The sequence below is a fragment of the Dermacentor silvarum genome, chromosome 4 (assembly GCF_013339745.2).
Source record: "Dermacentor silvarum isolate Dsil-2018 chromosome 4, BIME_Dsil_1.4, whole genome shotgun sequence".
NCBI lineage: Eukaryota > Metazoa > Arthropoda > Arachnida > Ixodida > Ixodidae > Dermacentor > Dermacentor silvarum.
The window spans coordinates 21137368-21157816 of record NC_051157.2 but is presented as its reverse complement, the minus strand read 5'-3'; the positions used below and the strand labels follow the sequence as shown (position 1 = coordinate 21157816).

The following is a 20449-nucleotide window of genomic DNA, read 5'->3' as shown; positions in this document are numbered from 1 at the left end:
GACAGACAAATTTTCAGCGTTTAAGTTCCCCAAGAAAGACTATCGTCTTTAAAAGACGCTGATGATCTGGCGCGCGCTCTCGGCCATATATACATACATATATACAGGGTGTCCCAGCTATCACGCAGCACGATTTAAAAAAGGAGGAACATATATATAGCATACAATGCCCAGTTAATATACATAGTGAACAACAGATAAAGCTACAAGAACACGTACACATGGGACAAAATATACGAAATATGTGCACAGACGAGCACTATATAAATATACACCACTACATTAAACACAAACACTCAACACTACAATTTATTATATTTATTAAAATATTCAACAGGATATTTGAGGGACGAGAAATACCGTGAAAAAGAATCGAGGTAATTATGGCTTTAATATTTTCTTAGATTTATGGTTTCTAATAACTTTACTGCCGTTTAAGAAATGCGTGGTTTGATGATGTAGCGTTTGTGACCCATAGTCCGTCCTATAAAGGTTTGTCACTCCTGTAACTAAAATGTCTGAGGGCGTACGGTAATTGCTGATGCCTCTGCGTTGTTAGCAAAAAGGCACAAGAAGAATTAGGTTCCTTGACTTGGCCGTCACCTTCGAAAAGGAACACACATGCTGGAAGTACGAAACCCGCTCATGCAACGGGCTTCTGCCATACGATTCCGACCATTCTTAGAATGTTAAACGAGTCACCGTGACCACGGTGCTACAAGCCACCTTAAAGAAGTCGTTTCATCACGTAATGAAAGGAAGCTTCATGCACCAGGTAACCAGGCTCACCAACGATGGCTATCCCAAAGGCCTGCTTACAGCGGTCGCCGTAGGGCTGCTAAAGAAGACGAGACTCCTGAACAGCAAGATTCAAGTAGAAGAATAAAATTCAACAGAAAACGAAGAAGGTTGCTGTTGTGCCTTATGTACACGACCTAACCCACAAATTAAAGAAGATAGCCGGAAAGGAAGGAGTCATGGTTGTGTGTTCAGCACCAAACACAGCCTATTCGATGTGTGCACGAGTCAACGATGGCTATAAAAGTAAGCAATGTACAAAAAATCACAAGTACACTACCTGCAAGACAGGGGTGATGATATATGATACCTTTATCATGTGGCCGACGATATGTAAGACAAACAGGCAGGTGCCTGATTGACAGGACAAGAGAGCATGCGGCATCTTTGCACGGAATCTCCGCTGGGCATCTCGCTTTTCATCATCGTCATTGCCATTGCACCGTACAATTTCACGATATTATAGGTGTTGAGACACCAAATTTTGAGACTATAAGAAGTCTACTGTAGGCTTCCTCTGTATGCAAGGACATTCAACATGAAGTTGTTGAACACAGCAAACTTTAAAAATATATTTTAATTCACTGCCAAAGATTGCCTAAATGCTCGTTCTAGCGATGGAGACCCATCGCTAGCGCGATTGACACCGACGTCACTGTGCTGGAAGCGTAACGAAAGTTTTAGTGACGTCATACCACACCAGAGTGACGTACAATGAGCGGTGACCCACAGCACCAGGCAAGCCTAGAGGCTCGACTCTAGAGTGCAGTAAGCCACATCGGACGCAGACGTAGAGTCGAAATCGGAGTCGCCGCAGATAGCCATGACAACTGTCGGCGCGGTTTTGTTTGCCTGCGCTGGTACAGAACGTGTGTGCGAGAGAAGATGATGCAGCAGTGCGTGCGTCAGTTTTGTGGGCCCACGTGACCAAGCTTCCTACACAGTGACGTCACTGTCCAACTTGGCGCCCAGAAACCGAAACCGAAAATCGTTCACATAAATAATGCGATATTAAATTATTTACTGAGAATATATGAATATTCGAACGTGTATCATGCTTCCTGGAGCAATAAGAAATGTATGAAACAAAGAACGCGGAAGCCACAAATTTGGTGTCTCAACCCGTTTAACGTTTTAGAAAAAAGTATGAACAAGGTGACGTGCGAAATTTTAGAAGTCATGACCAGTGACAGAAGCGGGCAATCATTCATCAGTGCACCATCGATACTACTAACAGAAAAAAAGAAAAGGGCTACTTGCGCAAAGACGATCTTTCGCCCTAATGTACGGATAATCGGCATGACAGAAGAAAAAAGAATTCTTGGCTGTCTCGTGCTATAAAAAGTGTGGGAAACGAATACTAAGCATTAAGTTGCTAGTCCAGTGTGTGTCGTCCGTCCCTTTCTGGCCATGTCAGTACGTTCTGCTGGAAACCTTGTGCTATGTGCTACCAACGAGCTCAGGCAAACACTATTCTGCAGTAACAATTGTTTTCTTTGACGACCAGGATCAATCGTCTCCTACATAAGTATTTCGTTTTCATCGCAGGAATATGCTGTGGCGCGTTTTCCCTGATTGTCGCCACTTTCTCGGTATTCGTGCTGATCGAGTTTGACGACTTCTACAGGGACCTCCTGAACAAGGTTTGGCGTTGTCATTTTCTAATGCTCTCCCATCACTTGCAAGACATGCTACTGCTGCTAGTAAATGTATTGTCCGATTAGTTCAGTCTAAAACATATTCATTTTTCATGCAAAGTCTATTTGGTGTCACATGCCGTTCTCCGGATATTGGTTTATGAATTCTTCACTTCGAAATGCGTAATCCTGCATAAAGTAGGATTACTCCTATTGCAGATACATAGCCAAGCCTCTCAGTGGCTAGCAAGCGACCGCTCCCTCGACTACACACCAGCACCCCCCCCCCCCCCCCCCCTCTTCCGCCTCCCTAGCCACCAAGTACAATGTACAGTCACTTTCATTATGACGCACTTTCAACATAGTGCCCGTAGTCGAACGTACTCCAAGACTGTAAGGCGGCGTCGCAATACGAAACATTTCAGAATAAACACCGTTCCAATTACTCGTATTTATTACACCAATTTTTCGTATGTCTGCGCCCCCTGGCAATCTTGGAGCCCCTTTGACCATAACGATCGTGTTGCAGCTCATACCGAACGCGACTGTACGCAGCGTTGTGCTTAGCTGCCATCTTAGGGCAGTTCTCGCACCTCGTGGACGTCAGCGTTCACACCATATGCACGTACGTTGCTCATTTTTCAGCAAGTGGCCATAACGCCGGGCTCTACAGCCTTCAACGTGTGGAAAGATGTGGGCTCCTGCTTCGACATGTCTGCCAATCTGTACTTCTTCAACATCACCAACGTCAAGGCGGTCCAGGCGGGCAGAGCCAACCCTCGCCTGCGCCAAATGGGCCCTTACTCTTACCGGTGAGCAGAAAGTGTCTGCCAGTCATGAAATATTGACTGCCACGAGACAGAAAACGTTTAGGTCTAGTCAACTAGGCTACATGGACACAAACGCGTAACTTGTACACATGTAGCCCCAAGTATAGTGGTCTACAAGCAGCAAACATTTGGCAGTGAAGTCTTTAAATTGGCACAGAAATGCAGGCGCCTTCTACAAGCTATCTATGCAGCAGTATTTCACTTCGAATGAATGTCGCATTGCTTCAAGGGGGAAAACAGATGTGCGAGGGATTTGCTGCGCTATAGTGAGCAGACCTTCCGCAGACGCAGGTCTCGTACGTCGACGTCAGTCATTACCAGCTCATTTTATTACGCTTTATCATAAATTATTAAAGAGCTAGAGGTAATGCTGTTACGCAAAAAAAAAAGAAAAAAGAAAACGCTTGTACCGACATACTCGACTAACTATATTCTCAAATACAGCATGAGGGGGTGTGCATTGCGTCACTGTGTAGCCTGGCTTTTTGCCATCATTTAATTGATCAAGTAATTAGTTTCGCAGTCTATGTCCATAACTTACAAAGACAAACATAAGCGCATTGAATTAGTTGTTCTTACGGTCATATCATCTGCACTGTAGAACTTGGTGTTTGAAAAACGGCCGTCATTTTGTCTTGCGCTTCTGCACTGGAATAGCAGGTCCGCGACTTTCATCATTGCTTTTCTATCAACGAATCAAATGCCCTCAATATATTGCTGCAGGAGGCTCCTTACTGAACACACCAGGCAATAACATCTTCAGTTTTCATTAAACAGTCTTTCTCTCTCCCTCTCTAACTTTGGGCAAGTAAACGCAGAATTTTACAACTTATGCACACCTAATTTGGCTCGCGTGTCGTGAAATGACTAGTGATATGTCAAAGAAATATCATTATTGCAATAATTGATTGATCGAATGATCGGTCACCCAGTCCTAGACAGTATTAGTTCTCATTTCAATGCGAACTCCATTGCAAGCTTATCAACCTTACAGCTATGCATGTTTAGGAGCAGACGCAGAAAACAAGAATCTGCTGCGTGTGCGCGCGCGCATGTGTGTATAAACACGGAAAGGTACAGCGAATGTTTGTTTGGCGAGGCTTCTCACCAGACCTGTTTATTTACTCGTCTCGCGACGTATATATAGAAGCGCTATGACATGAGCGACATATGCGTCACTTGTAGAAGTTTACGTGTTTCTGCGGCGTAAAGGTACACGTGAGTCGTTACCGTTAGTAATTAATGACGATACCTTGTTGCACCGCACGTATCTACAGAATTGAATGGGTCAAGGACAACATCACATTCAACGACAACGGAACGGTGTCCTTCCTGGAGAAGATGATCTTTCATTTCGACGAGGAGAATTCCGCTGGCACGGAGGACGACCTTGTGACGACTGTCAACGTGCCTTTCATCGTAAGTCGTCCCAACCACGAATATCGTCTGCCTATGCGCAACCCGCAGCTGCTTTTTTATTGGCGCTTTCAGAGTGACACAGGTGGGACAGTGCTATTGCGAATAACCATGCTCCGTCAATTGTTGTGTAAGCGACGAATGCATGCCCGACTGTGTTCATGCGTGAAATGAACATGCTCGCTGTGGTTCGGCGTATACTTGTAAAATGCTCTATGAAGAAATAAGCTTCTAAAATAAAAATAATTGTGGATATCGTCAACACTGAATGGACCATTTTACTCTGTTTCGTCAGCTCCGTTTCGTACTATGCAATGGAAAAGTGACAGGTTCCGTCAGCGAACGGAAAAAAGAACCAGCTGTGTGTTTCAGTGAAGGGATGGCACTGTGCTCTGCTGCCGGGGTGGCTCAGTCAGCTAAGGCGTTGCGCTGCTGAGCACGAGATCGCGGGATCGAATCCCGGCCGCGGCGGCCGCATTTCGATGGAGGCGAAATGCAAAAACGCCAGTGTGCTTGCGTTTTAGTGCACGTTAAAGAACCCCAGGTGGTCAAAATTAATCCGGAGCCCTCCACTACGGCGTGCCTCATAATCAGAACTGGTTTTGGCACGTAAAACCCCAGACAGAAGATAGAACTGTTCTCTGCTAATCTGTCCGTGATCCTAAAATTCGAAGGGCACAAGCACACAAGTTCAAGAATGGTTTGCGCGTAGGAGTGTTTTAAACGAGAAAGAACAGGCTCTACCCCATCGAGAGAGAGAGAGAGAGAAAAAAAATGTCACAGTTTCGCCCTAAGGGCGAAGCAATGAATGCGATAGCAACACAGCAGTGTCATACGAAGTAAGGTGAGCGGCTTTGGTAGCAATATGAATTGTAGTAAACATGAGCTGATTAAGTAAGCAGGTGTGCTGCGGCGTAAGTATACCGACATGAAGAGAGACTCGATGACCACGAGAAGGCGCGTGTGAAACGGTGGTGTTGATGAGAAGCGCTTCCCGTGGGCAGCGCGTGCGAAGGGACACACCTGTAGCGCTGCACTGCCGATCCGGGCAGCATTGCATGTGTAGCGTGCGTTGGAATATGTGACCCGACTATTACTAACTGAATGAACAAGCGTGGTGTGAGCGCGCACAAACAAACATGAATAGATCACACTGAATGACTGCAGACAACGACCGTCAAAACTCTGGCAGCAAGCGGATACGCCGCAGCGGCGAAGGTACGTGCGGTCTATCGCTTCAACGGAAACTGAGCGGCGAATGCACGGCGCATAAAGGTCAGAGCCGTGGGGAGATAAGAGACGGTGCGGGCGGAGCGACGAGCGTGGTTGTTGGCAGAGTAGAAGTGCGCCCCCCCCCCTCCCCCCCGCTCCCTCCGGCGCTGGCTTCCCGCTTCCTTGCTTGCGCGTGGGAGATTGAGTGCGTTCGCTCTCCGTGACAGCGCGCGTCCCCGCACGCTTCTGCTCGGGCATACGGCACGCGGCGAAGATTTTATCTATAGGGAACCTCACGGCGACGGCGACGACGACGGCGACGCCGACGGCAGAAATCCGGTTGAAGTGTCCATATAATTGCTATCGCAATAAAAGGTAATCATGCGAGGAAATCGAAGAAAAACAAGCAATATCTGTTCACGAGAACTCGCACGATGCTTCTTCAGTGCATGATCTCTTTGGTGGACACTGCTCAGCTCATGGATCACGGCCCTCGGCATTTTCTCAGAGGCCCCTCATCCGGGTCACAGCAGTAGCCGTAAGCAGCGGTGTTACGCTTTCCCTTATTTTGACTGCTCTGTTCCCTCCGATTGAAGACGAGAGAAGATGTTTTTATTGCGATAGCAATTATATGGACACTCCAAAGCAGATTTCTGCCGTCGGCGTCGCCGTCGCCGTTGCCGTCGCCGTCCGTTGCCGTCGCCGTCGCCGTCGCCGTGAGGTTCCGTATGACGTCAATGGAGATGAAATCGTCGCCGCGCGCCGCCGAACGCTGTATGTGTGAGTGAAAGGGCGCGAGGGACGCGCGCTTTCACGGGGAGTGAACGCACGGCGGAGAACAAACGCGCGTTCTGTGCCGTGCTTACTTAAGGGTTGCAGAAGTAGGCGTCTCTTTCCTCCTTTACAATCACCATATATGTAGAGCAAACGCGCCTTCTTCTGACGCACGAAAGGCCGTGGGGGGGGGGGGGGGGGGGGGGCAGGGAAGGGAGGCGACGTTTAGCTGCGGCACCAAGTGCCTATTTATATCAGAGGCTCCGGCAACAGTCACCAACGCCGCACGCATTTTGTGCGAACGCGGGCTAAACGCCGACGGCGTCGACAACAGTGCTGTGTGTTGCCGGTGCTGCTGCATGTCCAAGTTTGTACAGCGGATAAAACTACTATCCTTACTCCGTATAGCTCTCTACTAAGTTGCTATCGCAATTGATGCTTCGCCTTTCGGGTGAAACTGCGACAACTTTTTTTTTATCGAGACATAGCATGGTATCAGAAATTAAATGACCCGTCGCGGTAGCTAAGTGGCTATAGCATTGCGCTGCCGAGCTCAAGGTAGCGGCCTCGATCTCAGTTGTGGCGGCTGCGTGCCGATGGGGGCGGAATGCAAGAACACTCGTGTACCGTGCATAATGTGCACGTTAATGAACCCCACGTGGTCAAAGTTAATCCGGAGCCCTCCCTCTACGGCGTGCCCCATAATCAAACCGTGGTTTTGGCACGTAAAACACCAGCACTTAAATAAAATTTTAAAGGTGATGAATGCCCGATACGCCACCAGATTTCGCCCCAAAAAGCTACTTCTTTTTCTTAGAAAGAGCACATGAGGTAACTTTCGGTTTAAAGTGGCAGGCTGCTGCTCCCGCTGCTGCTGCCGCCGCCGCCGCCCTGCCTATGTACAGCTTGTTTCATAATCCTGCTAAGAATTACATACTGTCGATATGCGAACGCATCGTCACATCTAAATTTCAGTGTTCTAGCCGTGCCATCTTTTATGAACATCTGGTGCTCGCGCCTTGTCGCAGAAACAGTCACTCGTCTGATAAATGTACTGTTTTCTTGCTGCTGAGCGGAATCACTCGGGTACATCTGAACATAAATACTGTTTTTTATGTTGAATGCTTCTCTTAGCAAACTAGCTTTATTGCTAGTTGGAAAACTAGTAAATTATTACGAGTACACTAGCTTGGACATTGTTCAAGAAATTCTTAACATATATGTACAGGCAGTGCGCTGTTTATTATTGCGATAGCAATTATATGGACACTCAAAAGCAGATTTCTGCCGTCGCCGTCGCCGTCGCCGTGAGGTTCCGTATGACGTCATTTGGAGATGAAATCGTCGCCGCGCGCCGAACGCTGTATGTGCGAGTGAAAGGGCGCGAGGGGCGCGTCTTTCACGGGGAGTGAACGCACGGCGGAGAACAAACGCGCGTTCTGCGCCGTGCTCGCTTAAGGGCTGCAGAAGTAGGCGTCTCTTTTCTCCTTTACAATCACCATATATGTAGAGCAAACGCGCCTTCTTCGGACGCGCGAGAGGCCGTGGGGGAGGGGGAGGGAAGGGAGGCGACGTTTAGCTGCGGCACGCAGTGCCTATTTATATCAGAGGCTCCGGCAACAGTCACCAACGCCGCACGCATTTTGAGCGAACGCGGGCAAAATGCCGACGGCGTCGACAACAGTTCGGCGCGTTGCCGGTGCTGCTGCATGTCCAAGTTTATACAGCTGATAAAGCTAATATCATTACTCCGTATATCTCTCTACAAATTTGCTATCGCAATTGATGCTTCACCTTTCAGGTGAAACTGCGACAACTTTTTTCTTCTCCAAATGACGTCATACGGAACCTCACGGCGACGGCGACGGCGACGGCAGAAATCTGCTTTTGAGTGTCCATATAATTGCTATCGCAATAAAACACGCAGTGTAACTTAAAGAATAACAGCCCAGGTACAGGAAAAGATTCCAGGCTACTCTCTGGGATATCTTAGAATCACGCCTCTGTGTACTCATAGCTCGTTTACTATCTAAATCCATGAGTCTGTTCGGCGGAAGAACATGGAAAACGGAGCTATAGTTGATAATACCTGTTGACGTTAACGATCTGTGGCACCAAACGGCCAAGGCAGACAACACCGCCCGGTAGGCCAATGCAAAAAAATGTCACAGTTTCGCCCTAAGGGCGAAGCAATGAATGCGATAGCAACACAGCAATGTCATACGAAGTAAGGTGAGCGGCTTTGGTAGCAACAACACGCAGAACTGTTGTCGACGCCATCGGCGTTTTGCCCGCGTTAGCTCAAAATGCGTGCGGCGTTGGTGACTGTTGCTGGAGCCTCTGATATAAATAGGCACTTGGTGCCGCAGCTAAACGTCGCCTCCCTTCCCTCCCCCTCCCCCACGGCCTCTCGCTCGTCGGAAGAAGGCGCGTTTGCTCTACATACATGGTGATTGTGAAGGAGAACAGAGACGCCTACTTCTGCAGCCCTTAAGCGAGCACGGCGCAGAACGCGCGTTTGTTCTCCGCCGTGCGTTCACTCCCCGTGAAAGAGCGCGTCCCTCGCGCCCTTTCACTCGCACATACAGCGTTCGGCGGCGCGCGGCCACGATTTCATCTCCATTGACGTCATACGGAACCTCACGGCGACGGCGACGGCGACGGCGACGGCGACGGCGACGGCGACGCCGACGGCAGAAATCTGCTTTTGAGTGTCCATATAATTGCTATCGCAATAAAATCGTCGCCGCGCGCCGAACGCTGCCTGTGCGAGTGAAAGGGCGCGAGGGGCGCGTCTTTCACGCGGAGTGAACGCACGGCGGAGAACAAACGCGCGTTCTGCGCCGTGCTCGCTTAAGGGCTGCAGAAGTAGGCGTCTCTGTTCTCCTTCACAATCACCATGTATGTAGAGCAAACGCGCCTTCTTCCGACGAGCGAGAGGCCGTGGGGGAGGGGGAGGGAAGGGAGGCGACGTTTAGCTGCGGCACGCAGTGCCTATTTATATCAGAGGCTCCGGCAACAGTCACCAACGCCGCACGCATTTTGAGCGAACGCGGGCAAAACGCCGATGGCGTCGACAACAGTTCTGCGTGTTGCCAATGCTGCTGCATGTCCAAGTTTATACAGCTGATAAAGCTAATATCATTACTCCGTATAGCTCTCTACAAGTTTGCTATCGCAATTGATGCTTCGCCTTTCAGGTGAAACTGCGACAACTTTTTCAAATGGTAGCACTATTCGCTGCTTTTTTTTTTTTCGATTGAACCACATCATTAGACTGTTACCAGGATTTTCGACACCTCCAGTTTTTAATGCGCTTAACATCCTTTTATGGGCCCATCCCAAAGATAACACATCGGTAAAAACAGCAAAGTGGTACCGGTGGTATAGGGGAGAGTTCTCGCAGTCTTCTCTCGTGGGAGCTAGCTTTTTGAAACACTGTATTTGATACGTGGCACTTGGCGCCTATGGTCGAAGATGCAGACGTTGTCGTTTGAGACGCTGTGCCTTTGCATCTGGATCCAGAGGCGGTTGCAGACGCTGCACCGGGGTTCCGAACTAGTTCTTGAGGAAGTGGCGCTCGAAGTACCGGTTGGTTCCCGCGTATGCTATGTGTTATGGGCGGCACTCCAGTTACCATCGTGCCTTTCTCGTATACGAGAAAGGCACGATGGTAACTGGAGTGCCGCCCATAACACATAGTGCAACATACTGCCACAAATAACCGCCTCTCAAAGTATACATAGCATATGATTATATATATACCACAAGTGATCGCTCATAGTCACCGAAATTTCTCTATATAACCTATACACAGTTGGAATGTCTGACAGAACAGTAACACCATTGCTTAGCTAGGCCTCTTACACCTTTGTCACTACGAGATTTTTGCCCTTTCATATATAGCACACTTCAACACCCTTACTATTCTTGTCCGACTCTTGTATTTATATTATAAATAATTGAATGTATCCATAGACTTGGCGTGCTTTCGCGGAAGATGCCCTTGCGTCATTAACACTTATCAACCAACCACCTACTAAAGCATGCTAACCGCATTCTTGCATAAAATGTTCATTAAAGTCAGCGTATCTCTTCATCGCAGGCAACGCAGCACCTCCTGAGCGGCCAAAGCCTTCTCCTGCGCTCGGTGGGGCGCATGTTGCTGTCCAGCCTAAGCCAGGACCTGTACCTGACGCGTAGCGTACGCGAGCTCAGCTTCGAAGGCTACCCGGACGTGCTCATGATGCTCGCATCCGTTGCGCGCGGAGGCAACGGCGGTGCCGACAGCAAAGCGGCCGGTGGTCCCGGCGGCGTCGACATCGTCAGCGTCTTTCGCTCGGGCTACCGCACGCTGGTTGACAAGCTCAAGAACCAGCCCGAGGACGCGGCCGGACGCTTCGCCTACATGGCCGGGGTACGACGTCTGCTGCGCTCCTCTCGCGAACGCGCAGTGCGCCTGACGAGCAGCACACAACTGCCATTCCGCGCCACGATGCACCTTGCGCTTTCCGCACTTCACAATAGCGCCACAACAGATAGCCTAACGAGCCGGAGAAGCAAACTTGGAGGGACGTAATTCAGATTCGCGATGACGCTTTCAAACACTTATCGCGAAGCAAGGGTCGCACTCGAACGCGGCAGCAGCGAGGACTGCTGAGATTGGGCTTTGAACTGGGCAAAGCTCAGCCTCACCGCTCGGCGTTTAACACTCCGACAAGCGTCTCTTGACGTTCAGAAGGGCGTTATAAATTTTTTCGCAGCCCTAGCGACTCGCGTCGGTGACCCTGGCAAAATAAACGAGTCGTAATTGTCCTCTGACCTGCGTAGAGTGCCTACACGTTCGATCATCGGCCGCGGCAACTATGGCGTTGCCATGCAGGCGCTGTTCAAAAATGTGGGCAAGCTTGCCCTAGTGGTGCAAGCTGCCCACATTCTCGCTTGGGCGCGCGACGCGCTTCTAGATGAGCGGCTCCTTCTTCGGGTGTCCGGATCTTCTTTGTGGTCGTCCCATGCCAAAGCTACATGTACTCGCCACAGAGTCAACGAGAGTTTTGCCGCCACCCGCCGCGGTGGCTCAGTTACCTAAGGCGTTGCGCGCTGCTGAGCACGAGGTCGCGGGATCGAATCCCGGCCGCGGCGGCCGCATTTCGATGGAGGCGAAAGGCAAAAAGGCCCGTGTTCTTGCGTTGTAGTGCACGTTAAAGAACCCCAGGTGGTCAAAATTAATCCGGGGCCCTCCACTACGGCGTGCCTCATAATCAGAACTGGTTTTGGTACGTAAAACCCCAGAAAGAAGTTGCCGCCATCGCGGCGGCACCGAGCTTTATCTCCCCGGTGACGTCACGGCCAAGCTGCGCATCCGCACTTGCCGGGGCGTGGCTGATCGAAACCTGCCGAGCCGCCGCCAGAGGCGCCTCCTGCAGTCACGGACACCGCGCGCGTTCTGCGCGAATGCAGGGAAGCGGTGAAACGCGGACGGCGTCGGCAGCAGCTCTGCGCGGTGCCTCGTTGGTGCTGCTACAATTTCTTTCTCTCTCTCGCTCTCATTTTCTCTTTCTCTTCCGATCATAGCGCGCGCCGCGCGCATCCTCTCGTTCCCTCTCCTTAACGTCCCATGTCAAGGCAACATGTGCACGGCACGGAGAGGAGGCGAAGCACATGCCGCTCCGGGAGGTGGTTGCTAGGCAACGCGCCCTGACGTCATCGCCAGGAGCAGTATTTGTTCGCACTACGCGGCGCAACCCATAGCTTAAACAGCATCCGCTGTGAAAAACAGTTGTGTACTTGTATGTAAGTAGGCAATCAACTCACCAGGTGGTCAGTTGTTCTGATATACGTTAAACTCCACGAAGCACTATATTCATAAGGCGAGAATCTGAGCAGGTCACACCGCACACAAATTAGTAGGTGCATTTTGTGGGGATACTTAGTATTGCACCATACGAGGGCGAAAACAGTTCATTTGAATATTCGTGTTTCCAGCTTACCGTGAAACTACTGCTTCGTTTGCGAGGAAAATTATTTGGCCAACTTATTAGAGAGGTGAGTTGGAGGATTTAGCTGGCTATCCTGCCAATGTTTTCATTGATAAGTCATCTCCCTTATAAATCGTACCATCCGGTTTACAAACGAGTCTTACTTGATTATTGTGATGCCTAATTGTTTTCTGTCTTGTAGCTATGAACAACGGTTCTTGAATTATAGAAATCATGGCACAGAAACACACTCATTGCAGCGCAAGAGACAAAACATATGAATTAGTCTCTTTTCTCAGATGCCACCTTGGCACCACCTCTCTCATGAATGAATTGAATACACGTGGTCTCGAAGCCTGTTACGTCGTTGAAAACAATATCATCGCAACGGTTCTACGCGAACAAACAGCTTTTTTTTTTCGTGCCTGAGGCATCCATAGTACTACGATCGTGCCTGTTAGTCTAGATCGTAAGGTGTGGCACTCGCTAGTAACGTTACGTTGCCAGTAGCTTCTCATTCCTAGGGATAGCGTTAGCCCAAGGCCAAGCATTGAACCAGGTCGATCATTGCCCGAGCGGGAGACGAGGCGACTTAGAACAGGACGTTTATCCGCATTGTTGCGTAAATAAGCTCAAAACGCTGCTGAAGAGCAAAGGCTAACAGCTGACTGATGCTGGTTTTAATGCGAATTGCGTTTTTTGAATGCTTCAGTAACTTGGGGTCTGTATCTATGTAACATCTTGGCACCGTTCTTCAATGGAAAAGAAGTCATTTAACATTCCTGCGGTGTTAGGCGGAATAGAACCCGCGTTACACGGGTTCTGCAAGCTGCGCCACGAATACCTGCGGTCAGTGAGGCTTAATTCTTCAGTGTAAGCACGCACTGGGTGCGCCGTGCATTTCGGAGGCCAGGCAGAAGGAAGGGAACTTTGTACGAACGTCGCGCGCGCACCGCTAGACGACGCAGCGTGACCAGTAGAAATAGTTACTGTATAGGTAAAGGGAGCCGATACAGTAACTCTAAGTAGAAATAAGGGACCCTAAGTAGAAAGCGCGAGGGAGAAGCGCGGCTCATTCATAACGCATTTTGGTGGAGGAAATGCGGTGTTTCTGTGTAGTCATTGTCGACAGTTATCGTGAGATCGGTTCTGCCGAAACCTTTTTACACGGACACTGGTGGTTCCTGAGTGAGCCCCTCGGTATATTGAAGTTGCACGTATGTGTTCAGTGTTCAATCGATAAGTTTGAACCCTATTTATTTATTTATTCCTTCGTGGCCCGAAGGCGTTACAGAATGAGATGAGTTCGCTCATACATCACTAGAGTTAGATCGATCGATGTTCAGATGTGTCACGCAGTCAGACACACGCATCCACAACACTATAAATACAAACAACGAGCACCGCATCTGGTTACATATGCAGTAGGAATGTTGGCGGTTGTTTTCGGCCTCGTGGCATGAACGCTCGTCCCGGAGGCAGGCGTGTCTAGGCGTGTTTCCACGTCAGTCCGATCACTCGCATTTGTTTTCAATCAGCTCGAGTACGTGCAGCGCCTTTCGCCAGGTACGTTCTCATTCATCGCCACGTGACTTAAGCTTTCGCTTCGTGCGAGCGCGCTTCCGTGCAAAAACACCACAAACAAAGATGGCTGATGGACGTGCTTTGTTCAAAACCTCGCTGGCAGACTTTATTTTTCTTTTTGATATCGTTTGTTTTTCTTTTTGACTTTGTTTTTCTTTTTCTCGTGACGCTGAGTTTCTTTCACGCGTGACGCGGGCCTCGATCGAAACAAGCGCACGAATGTGCCCGGCAATTACGCTCTCGCTGCAGCGATATAATTTCCCGGTTTTTTCCGCGAGACGGTCTCACGGACCAACAGCTCCACGTCGACTTCAATAATAGTCGAGCGCAGCAAGGAGATGTTTCGATGCGTTTTAAGAATAGACGACTACAGTTCCTCGTGACTATCCTTCGTAATAGTTCAACAGCTATGACGCCGTGTACGCGCGGCCTTGTACGAAGTGGATGCAGTTGGGCCCACGTATGCATAAGAGCCAAACTGCAAAGGAGCGCATGTGCTTTAGCTACAGCAGCCAAATCGAAACACGTAAGATTGGTTCCGTGCAGCGTCCAGAGCAGCAGTCGGTGCTGTCGACTTAATTACGCGAAGACGTAACGCAACAACCACACGAACAGCACATTTCAACGTGTAATTACGGCGTTGCGTCGCCCGGAGTCGACACGTCTCGTGTGATTCTATTTCACACCACGCTGCTGTTACTGCAGAACAACGCTGGGGGTTCGTGACATGCGGCGCAGTCATTGCGAGGCCCCAAAATGGACGCGCCGGCAAAGCATGGGTGACGAAATGCCCAGAAATGCCCACAGTAAAAAATTTCTCCACATTTAAGGGTACTGTTTTGCCCTATGGCTAGCATTTCTTTTTACTCTGCACGACAGCGAGCTTAATCTATACCTACTATGAGAGAAACGGTAGTTGAGAAATCGGTGCTATTATTCGGACCACCTGGTGCGCACCGACATATGAGACGAGAATTTAAGCGCGATACCTATTCAAGTTTATTTCTTGATGTTTTCGTGCTGTATGTCGCAGTTACCAGCATACTACCGCAGTTACCAGCTTATTTTCCTCCCCAGCATTAAATTTTATTACTTAAACGTAAACTAAAGAGGAATAATAAGTTGAGATGTATTATTAAATTACCCTTCTGAAATGATAAAGTGGTCTCATTGTCATATCAGTCCTAATATTTCGGTTATCTCACCTTGGACGATCAAATAGATGCAATTAACAGTGCAATAGCTGTTCTTCTGTCAAAGTGAGAGAGATTTAATAGTGAGGGCTTAATTTCTTTAGATTTTTCCTTTTACCGTCAATTTCTACCGAAAAAAAATTAGCCTCTAAATTATAATTTCGCTCTGTACAGTCAAAATAAAATTTGTATTTGTCTTAACAAATTGCATCAAATTTCATTTAAAACGGTTTAGTTGGTGCACATTTCACAAGTATTTGAATACGGAGCTTCTTGTCGACAACTGTAAAATACGAGTAAGTCGTCTCCGTAAAACTGGCAACATACTCAGAGCTCCGTTCGTGGTCTCGCCTTCCACCTTTTCGTGATACCTAGGAAAATTTCTAGAAGACCTTAGGGTTCTTTCATGGATGAGTGGTTTCGCTCACGAAAATTAGCACATACTCCTCACAGCCAATGCCCTTCCCCTTTCATTTTTATGGCCAAGGCCTAAGGGAAGTCGTACCCGAGTTACAAATTTGTTAGGCAACCAACAGAGTAGATATCACATCTTTCCTGTGTATTTTTGCCGCTAAACGGCTTGTTGGGTTCCGTATAACTTATAAGTGGTTTTCTTTGCTTTCAGCGCAATGACACGTTTCATGAACTTCTAACGATGTATACAGGAGAGGGGGACATTTGCCGGATAAACCACTTGGACTCCATAGACGGAAAAAGGCAAGTCCACAAACGGGTGGGCACTGTTGTGACCGCTATTTTGTCTGCATGCTTGTCATCACGGGATGATATTTCAGCTACTTAACCTACCTTGACGCCATGAAAGTGACTGTTTTAACCGAATAAAGGTGACTACAAATGCTGCAGGTGTGCCCCGGCAAATTAGGGTGTGACTTGATTTATTTTATTAAAACAGGCAACTCGGTATCTGGGAAGACGAGGTGTGCGACAAAGTTCGTGGATCGTGTGAGTACATCTTCGTTTCTTTTCTTTTTGCTTTTTTTTTCACAGCACAATTTATCTACCATGTTCGTGTCAGCTACGGTAACGAATATTCTATTATAAACGACTAAAGTATGTTCGTGTAGGCGATGACAAATTGGGAAGTGTGCATGGCTGCTAGTGATAACTAAGTGTCACAGATTCACTTGTTTCAAGCCGCGGAGGTATATGCCTTGACGTTTCCCCATGTACGTCCCCTTTGGATGCTGTAGGTGTCAACTGCCTCTGTTCAGAAGTGGGCGCGCAATTAATACACAACTTCACGAATCCGTGTGATTTGTTTTACAGTTGGCAACGTACGCCCTCCTCTCTCGACGTCCACGTCCGAGACTGTGTTCATTCCTGACTTAAAACGGTAAGTATCTTATCAATGTATGGAGCTTTGATTCCACAGCTAGAGCACCTGTATGGCAGCAAAAATTGCATGGGATCAAACTCTTGTCTGAGTGGATCACTTAGTCCCGCAATGATGGATCGTGCAGACATTGACGCAGTGTAATGTTTCCCATTGCATTGTTTCTCCCAGACGCAGCTCTCGGTTACACACTTTTATCAGTTGTGTCACCGCGTGAAATCTGTAGGTTGTTGTTGATCTCAAACAGATGGCATCCCTCTTCACCAATGTCTCCCCTGGCTTAACTATGAGACGCGCACCCGCCGCGGTGGATCAGTCAGCTAAGGCGTTGCGTTGTTGAGCACGAGATCGCGGGATCGAATCCCGGCCGCGGTGGCCGCATTTCGATGGAGGCGAAATGCAGAAACGCCCGTGTGCTTACGTTGTAGTGCACGTTAAAGAACCCCAGGTGGTCAAAATTAATCCGGAGCCCTCCACTACGGCGTGCCTCGTAATCAGAACTGGTTTTGGCACGTAAAACCCCAGAAAGAATAAGTGAGACGCGCGTCATGACCCGACTCGAAAGCGCCAGCGAAGTGTCTTAGCCTTGATGTCTAACCTCTGATGGCATAGGTCAATTGATAATGACGGCGATATATGTCAGTCAATACATTTGAACAGCGAGAGATGAGAGATGTCGAATTTAAAGATAGATATTGAGACGTCTGCTTGACTGATGGCTTTGTCATGCTACTCTAGCTCTAGGGTGACGAACATAATACACACTACAAAATAAAACACAAAACGCACTGATTACACATGCACCCACGGCATAGTGTGGCGCACTGACACGCGTACGTACACGAACTAAATCTATTCATAAAGTCTCACTAAAACCTGTATAGCTTTCAGGAATATCGGAAGCGTTTTCGTTGCGCGCGATGTGCAGGCAAATTCAGTTGTCAGACTCGCCAATGTGTTCTCCGTGCAATGTTCCTGGGGACTTGCTACATGTGTCATGTTACTGCAGTCGTTACTCGTCATCACCGCAGTTGCAACGCGACTTGACCTCGAAACTACGGGACCTTCTTTGCCCGCGGGGACAACAGTAAATATGAATAAATGACAGTAACAGTGAACAAATTAGATTCTTATTGAGAAACTCAGGACAACCAGAGGTGTAACACAGACCAAGAGTCTATATTGAGAGCAAGCTATTTTTGCTTAGACTCCATATTCGTCACACGGGACGAGAAAAACAATCCAGGCCACTTGAAAACAGTGAAGGAGGGACAACTGTGGCCGCGTCTTGAATGATCAAGGGAAGTACACGAAAAATAAGTTATACGAGCTGCTGCATAACTTTTTAGCGTCACATTTTTGGTTTTGCGATAACGTTCGCAGTGTGTGCCAAACGCGCAAGCGTTTCAGCACAAAAGAAAACGCAGCGCAGCTGCGGAAACCTGTTATCCATACACGTGGAAACCGATGGGCGTTCTGAAAGGGCATAGCTCCCGCAGAGGCAGGCAATATAGATTTTTAAAAACAGGCGGGGTTCGTAGAGCAGCGGCAGGGAACGCATCAACTCGGTTCTTGTAAACACGCATGGCCCATTGCATGCGACAGGCTCTGTCGAGCATTTTAAGAGAAAAGAAAACGGTCATTTGAAGCATGAAACGGAGTACTGTACTGCAGCAGTGCAATGATATAGTACAATAAAACAAGTGAATTGTAGTCCTGAAAAAGTTTACTTTTGGTCTTCATTTTAGCAGATATCTCATCATCTTAGGAAATATGACGCGCTGTGCTCTTTCAGACTTGCATACTATCCTGCACATTTTGCATTCGTAAGAATATTAGGTGCCTCAAAAATTGTCATGTTCCTTATTTGTGCCCCCGGCGAAAAAAAGATCCAGTTATCGTTTCGTAACAACCCCCGCCAACGCTATATGCCAGCAATTCGGAAGATATTTGGTTCGTCAGAGACATTGTTTGAGCTGTTAGTAAATTACCCTTCCACAATACCAAATAACCTACTTTTACCGCAAAAAACCGCTTGGTAAGCCAGAAAAAAAAACGCAAAGACAAAAGACGGGTAGCGGCTTCACCTTGAAATTCCTGCATCATCTCACCATGATGTCACGAAATTTGGCACTGTCTGCTCTGGCCTAGTTAAATTTTTATCGGTAAAAATTGACTACATTGCATTCTAAGAGAGCCACAGAGTGCACTTGTGAAATTTGAAGCACCTTTACTGAACCAAAACCGCCGAAATGCGAAAGAATACGCGAAATTAAAAAAAAATGCAACTTTGGCTGTCATTGCTCTTCTAATAATAAACCAAATTACCGCGAGATCAGTGATAGTAAACTTCTCCAGGAATACTTTGCCAATCTAAATTGATTCAGCGTTTCTCTTTAGTGTCCCTTTAAGAAGTATAAACTGCAGTGAAGACGCAAACAATGGCGTGTATTAATGTGGGGGAAAACGGGGAGCTAAGTAAGCAGAAGCGAGAGCTATATCTATAGATATATAATTAAGCTGGAACCGGGTTTTCGGTACCATTGTTTTGACCGAAGCACACATTTCGCACCATAGTGGGATTTCTATACACACCCCACGTTCCCTGAAAGGTATCCCAGTGCTGACTGCCCTGGTTATGGACTAACGGCAACATTGAACCATGTGTTGTGGGAGTGTGAAGCCATCGGCTCCGCCTTCAGCGAGGATAGGTGGGCTGCGCTTTTGGGCAGCCCCGAACTCAACGACCAAACCCAACGTCCAGAGTGCCCGCGATCGGGCCGCCAAGCTCGGCTTGGCGGTCCCTACGTGGGACTAGCCGGGTGGCGCGGGGTCTCCCCTGCGTCTTCTCTGGACCTCAATAAAGTTATTTCACTCACTCACTCACACCCCACGTTTGTTCGAACAGGCTCGGCATATTTCGACCTGAAACAAAGAATTTTTGCAATAGCGTATGCTGCGACGGAAATGTTCCCTGAGCACTAATGGCTTATAGAGAGATAGATTCAGACGTCGGACACTTCTTTTGGGCTCTTCTTTTTGGTAGTCCAGCTGAAAATTTCATAAGAATCAAATGACATTCACCAGTTTCGGTTTCCTTGTGCCTTCATGCTGGGTTGAGGTATACATAGCAATATTGTTATTATGGCTCACTGGAAATTTTTTGCTCACTCCCACTTTGTAAGCTACTAGAGGCTTCCGCTCACTCGACCGCGCAGGACTTTCGAACTTCACCACGTGGCCGACTCCAAGGTCGGTGGTCTGGGCACGCGGCGGTTCGCCGTCACAACGGACGTCTTCAATCGGAGGTTGCCCGAGAACGCCTGCTACAACGCCGCCCGCAAGGACTTGCCTTCTGGACTCGCTGACCTCGGCCCTTTGCAGGACGGTGAGCGGCAACAGTTCACATATGGCTTCAAACTCGAGCAATTCAAACTCAAGCAAGTCAAAATATAAGTTTGGACGCATGCGCGCGTTTCCGCGTTCACGAGGGACAGTTAATTGTTACAGGGATCGACTGTGGTCAAACGAGGGATGTTTCAGGCATATACCGTTGTTGATTACTTACCCCCGTATTCTAAAACGTTCCTTCCACTGAAGACTCTACCTCGACTAGAGAAAGTAGATATAGCAGCGACATCCGTCGACATAAGCGCTCACTGCCGTTTATGAT

At 48.3% G+C, this 20449-nt stretch overlaps 1 protein-coding gene across 2 annotated transcripts in view; it reads left to right on the top strand.

Annotated features, from left to right (window-relative positions):
* The window catches only part of LOC119449602 (scavenger receptor class B member 1), an 88914-nt gene that overhangs the window by 58493 nt on the left and 9972 nt on the right, over positions 1-20449 (top strand). For both annotated transcript variants that reach the window (XM_049665330.1, XM_037712815.2), the window contains exons 3-10: positions 2347-2441; positions 3081-3247; positions 4543-4684; positions 10773-11084; positions 16048-16139; positions 16336-16385; positions 16710-16776; positions 19995-20164. In XM_049665330.1, coding sequence (XP_049521287.1) covers positions 2347-2441; positions 3081-3247; positions 4543-4684; positions 10773-11084; positions 16048-16139; positions 16336-16385; positions 16710-16776; positions 19995-20164 — 1095 coding nt within the window. The remainder of the gene's footprint in view (positions 1-2346; positions 2442-3080; positions 3248-4542; positions 4685-10772; positions 11085-16047; positions 16140-16335; positions 16386-16709; positions 16777-19994; positions 20165-20449) is intronic.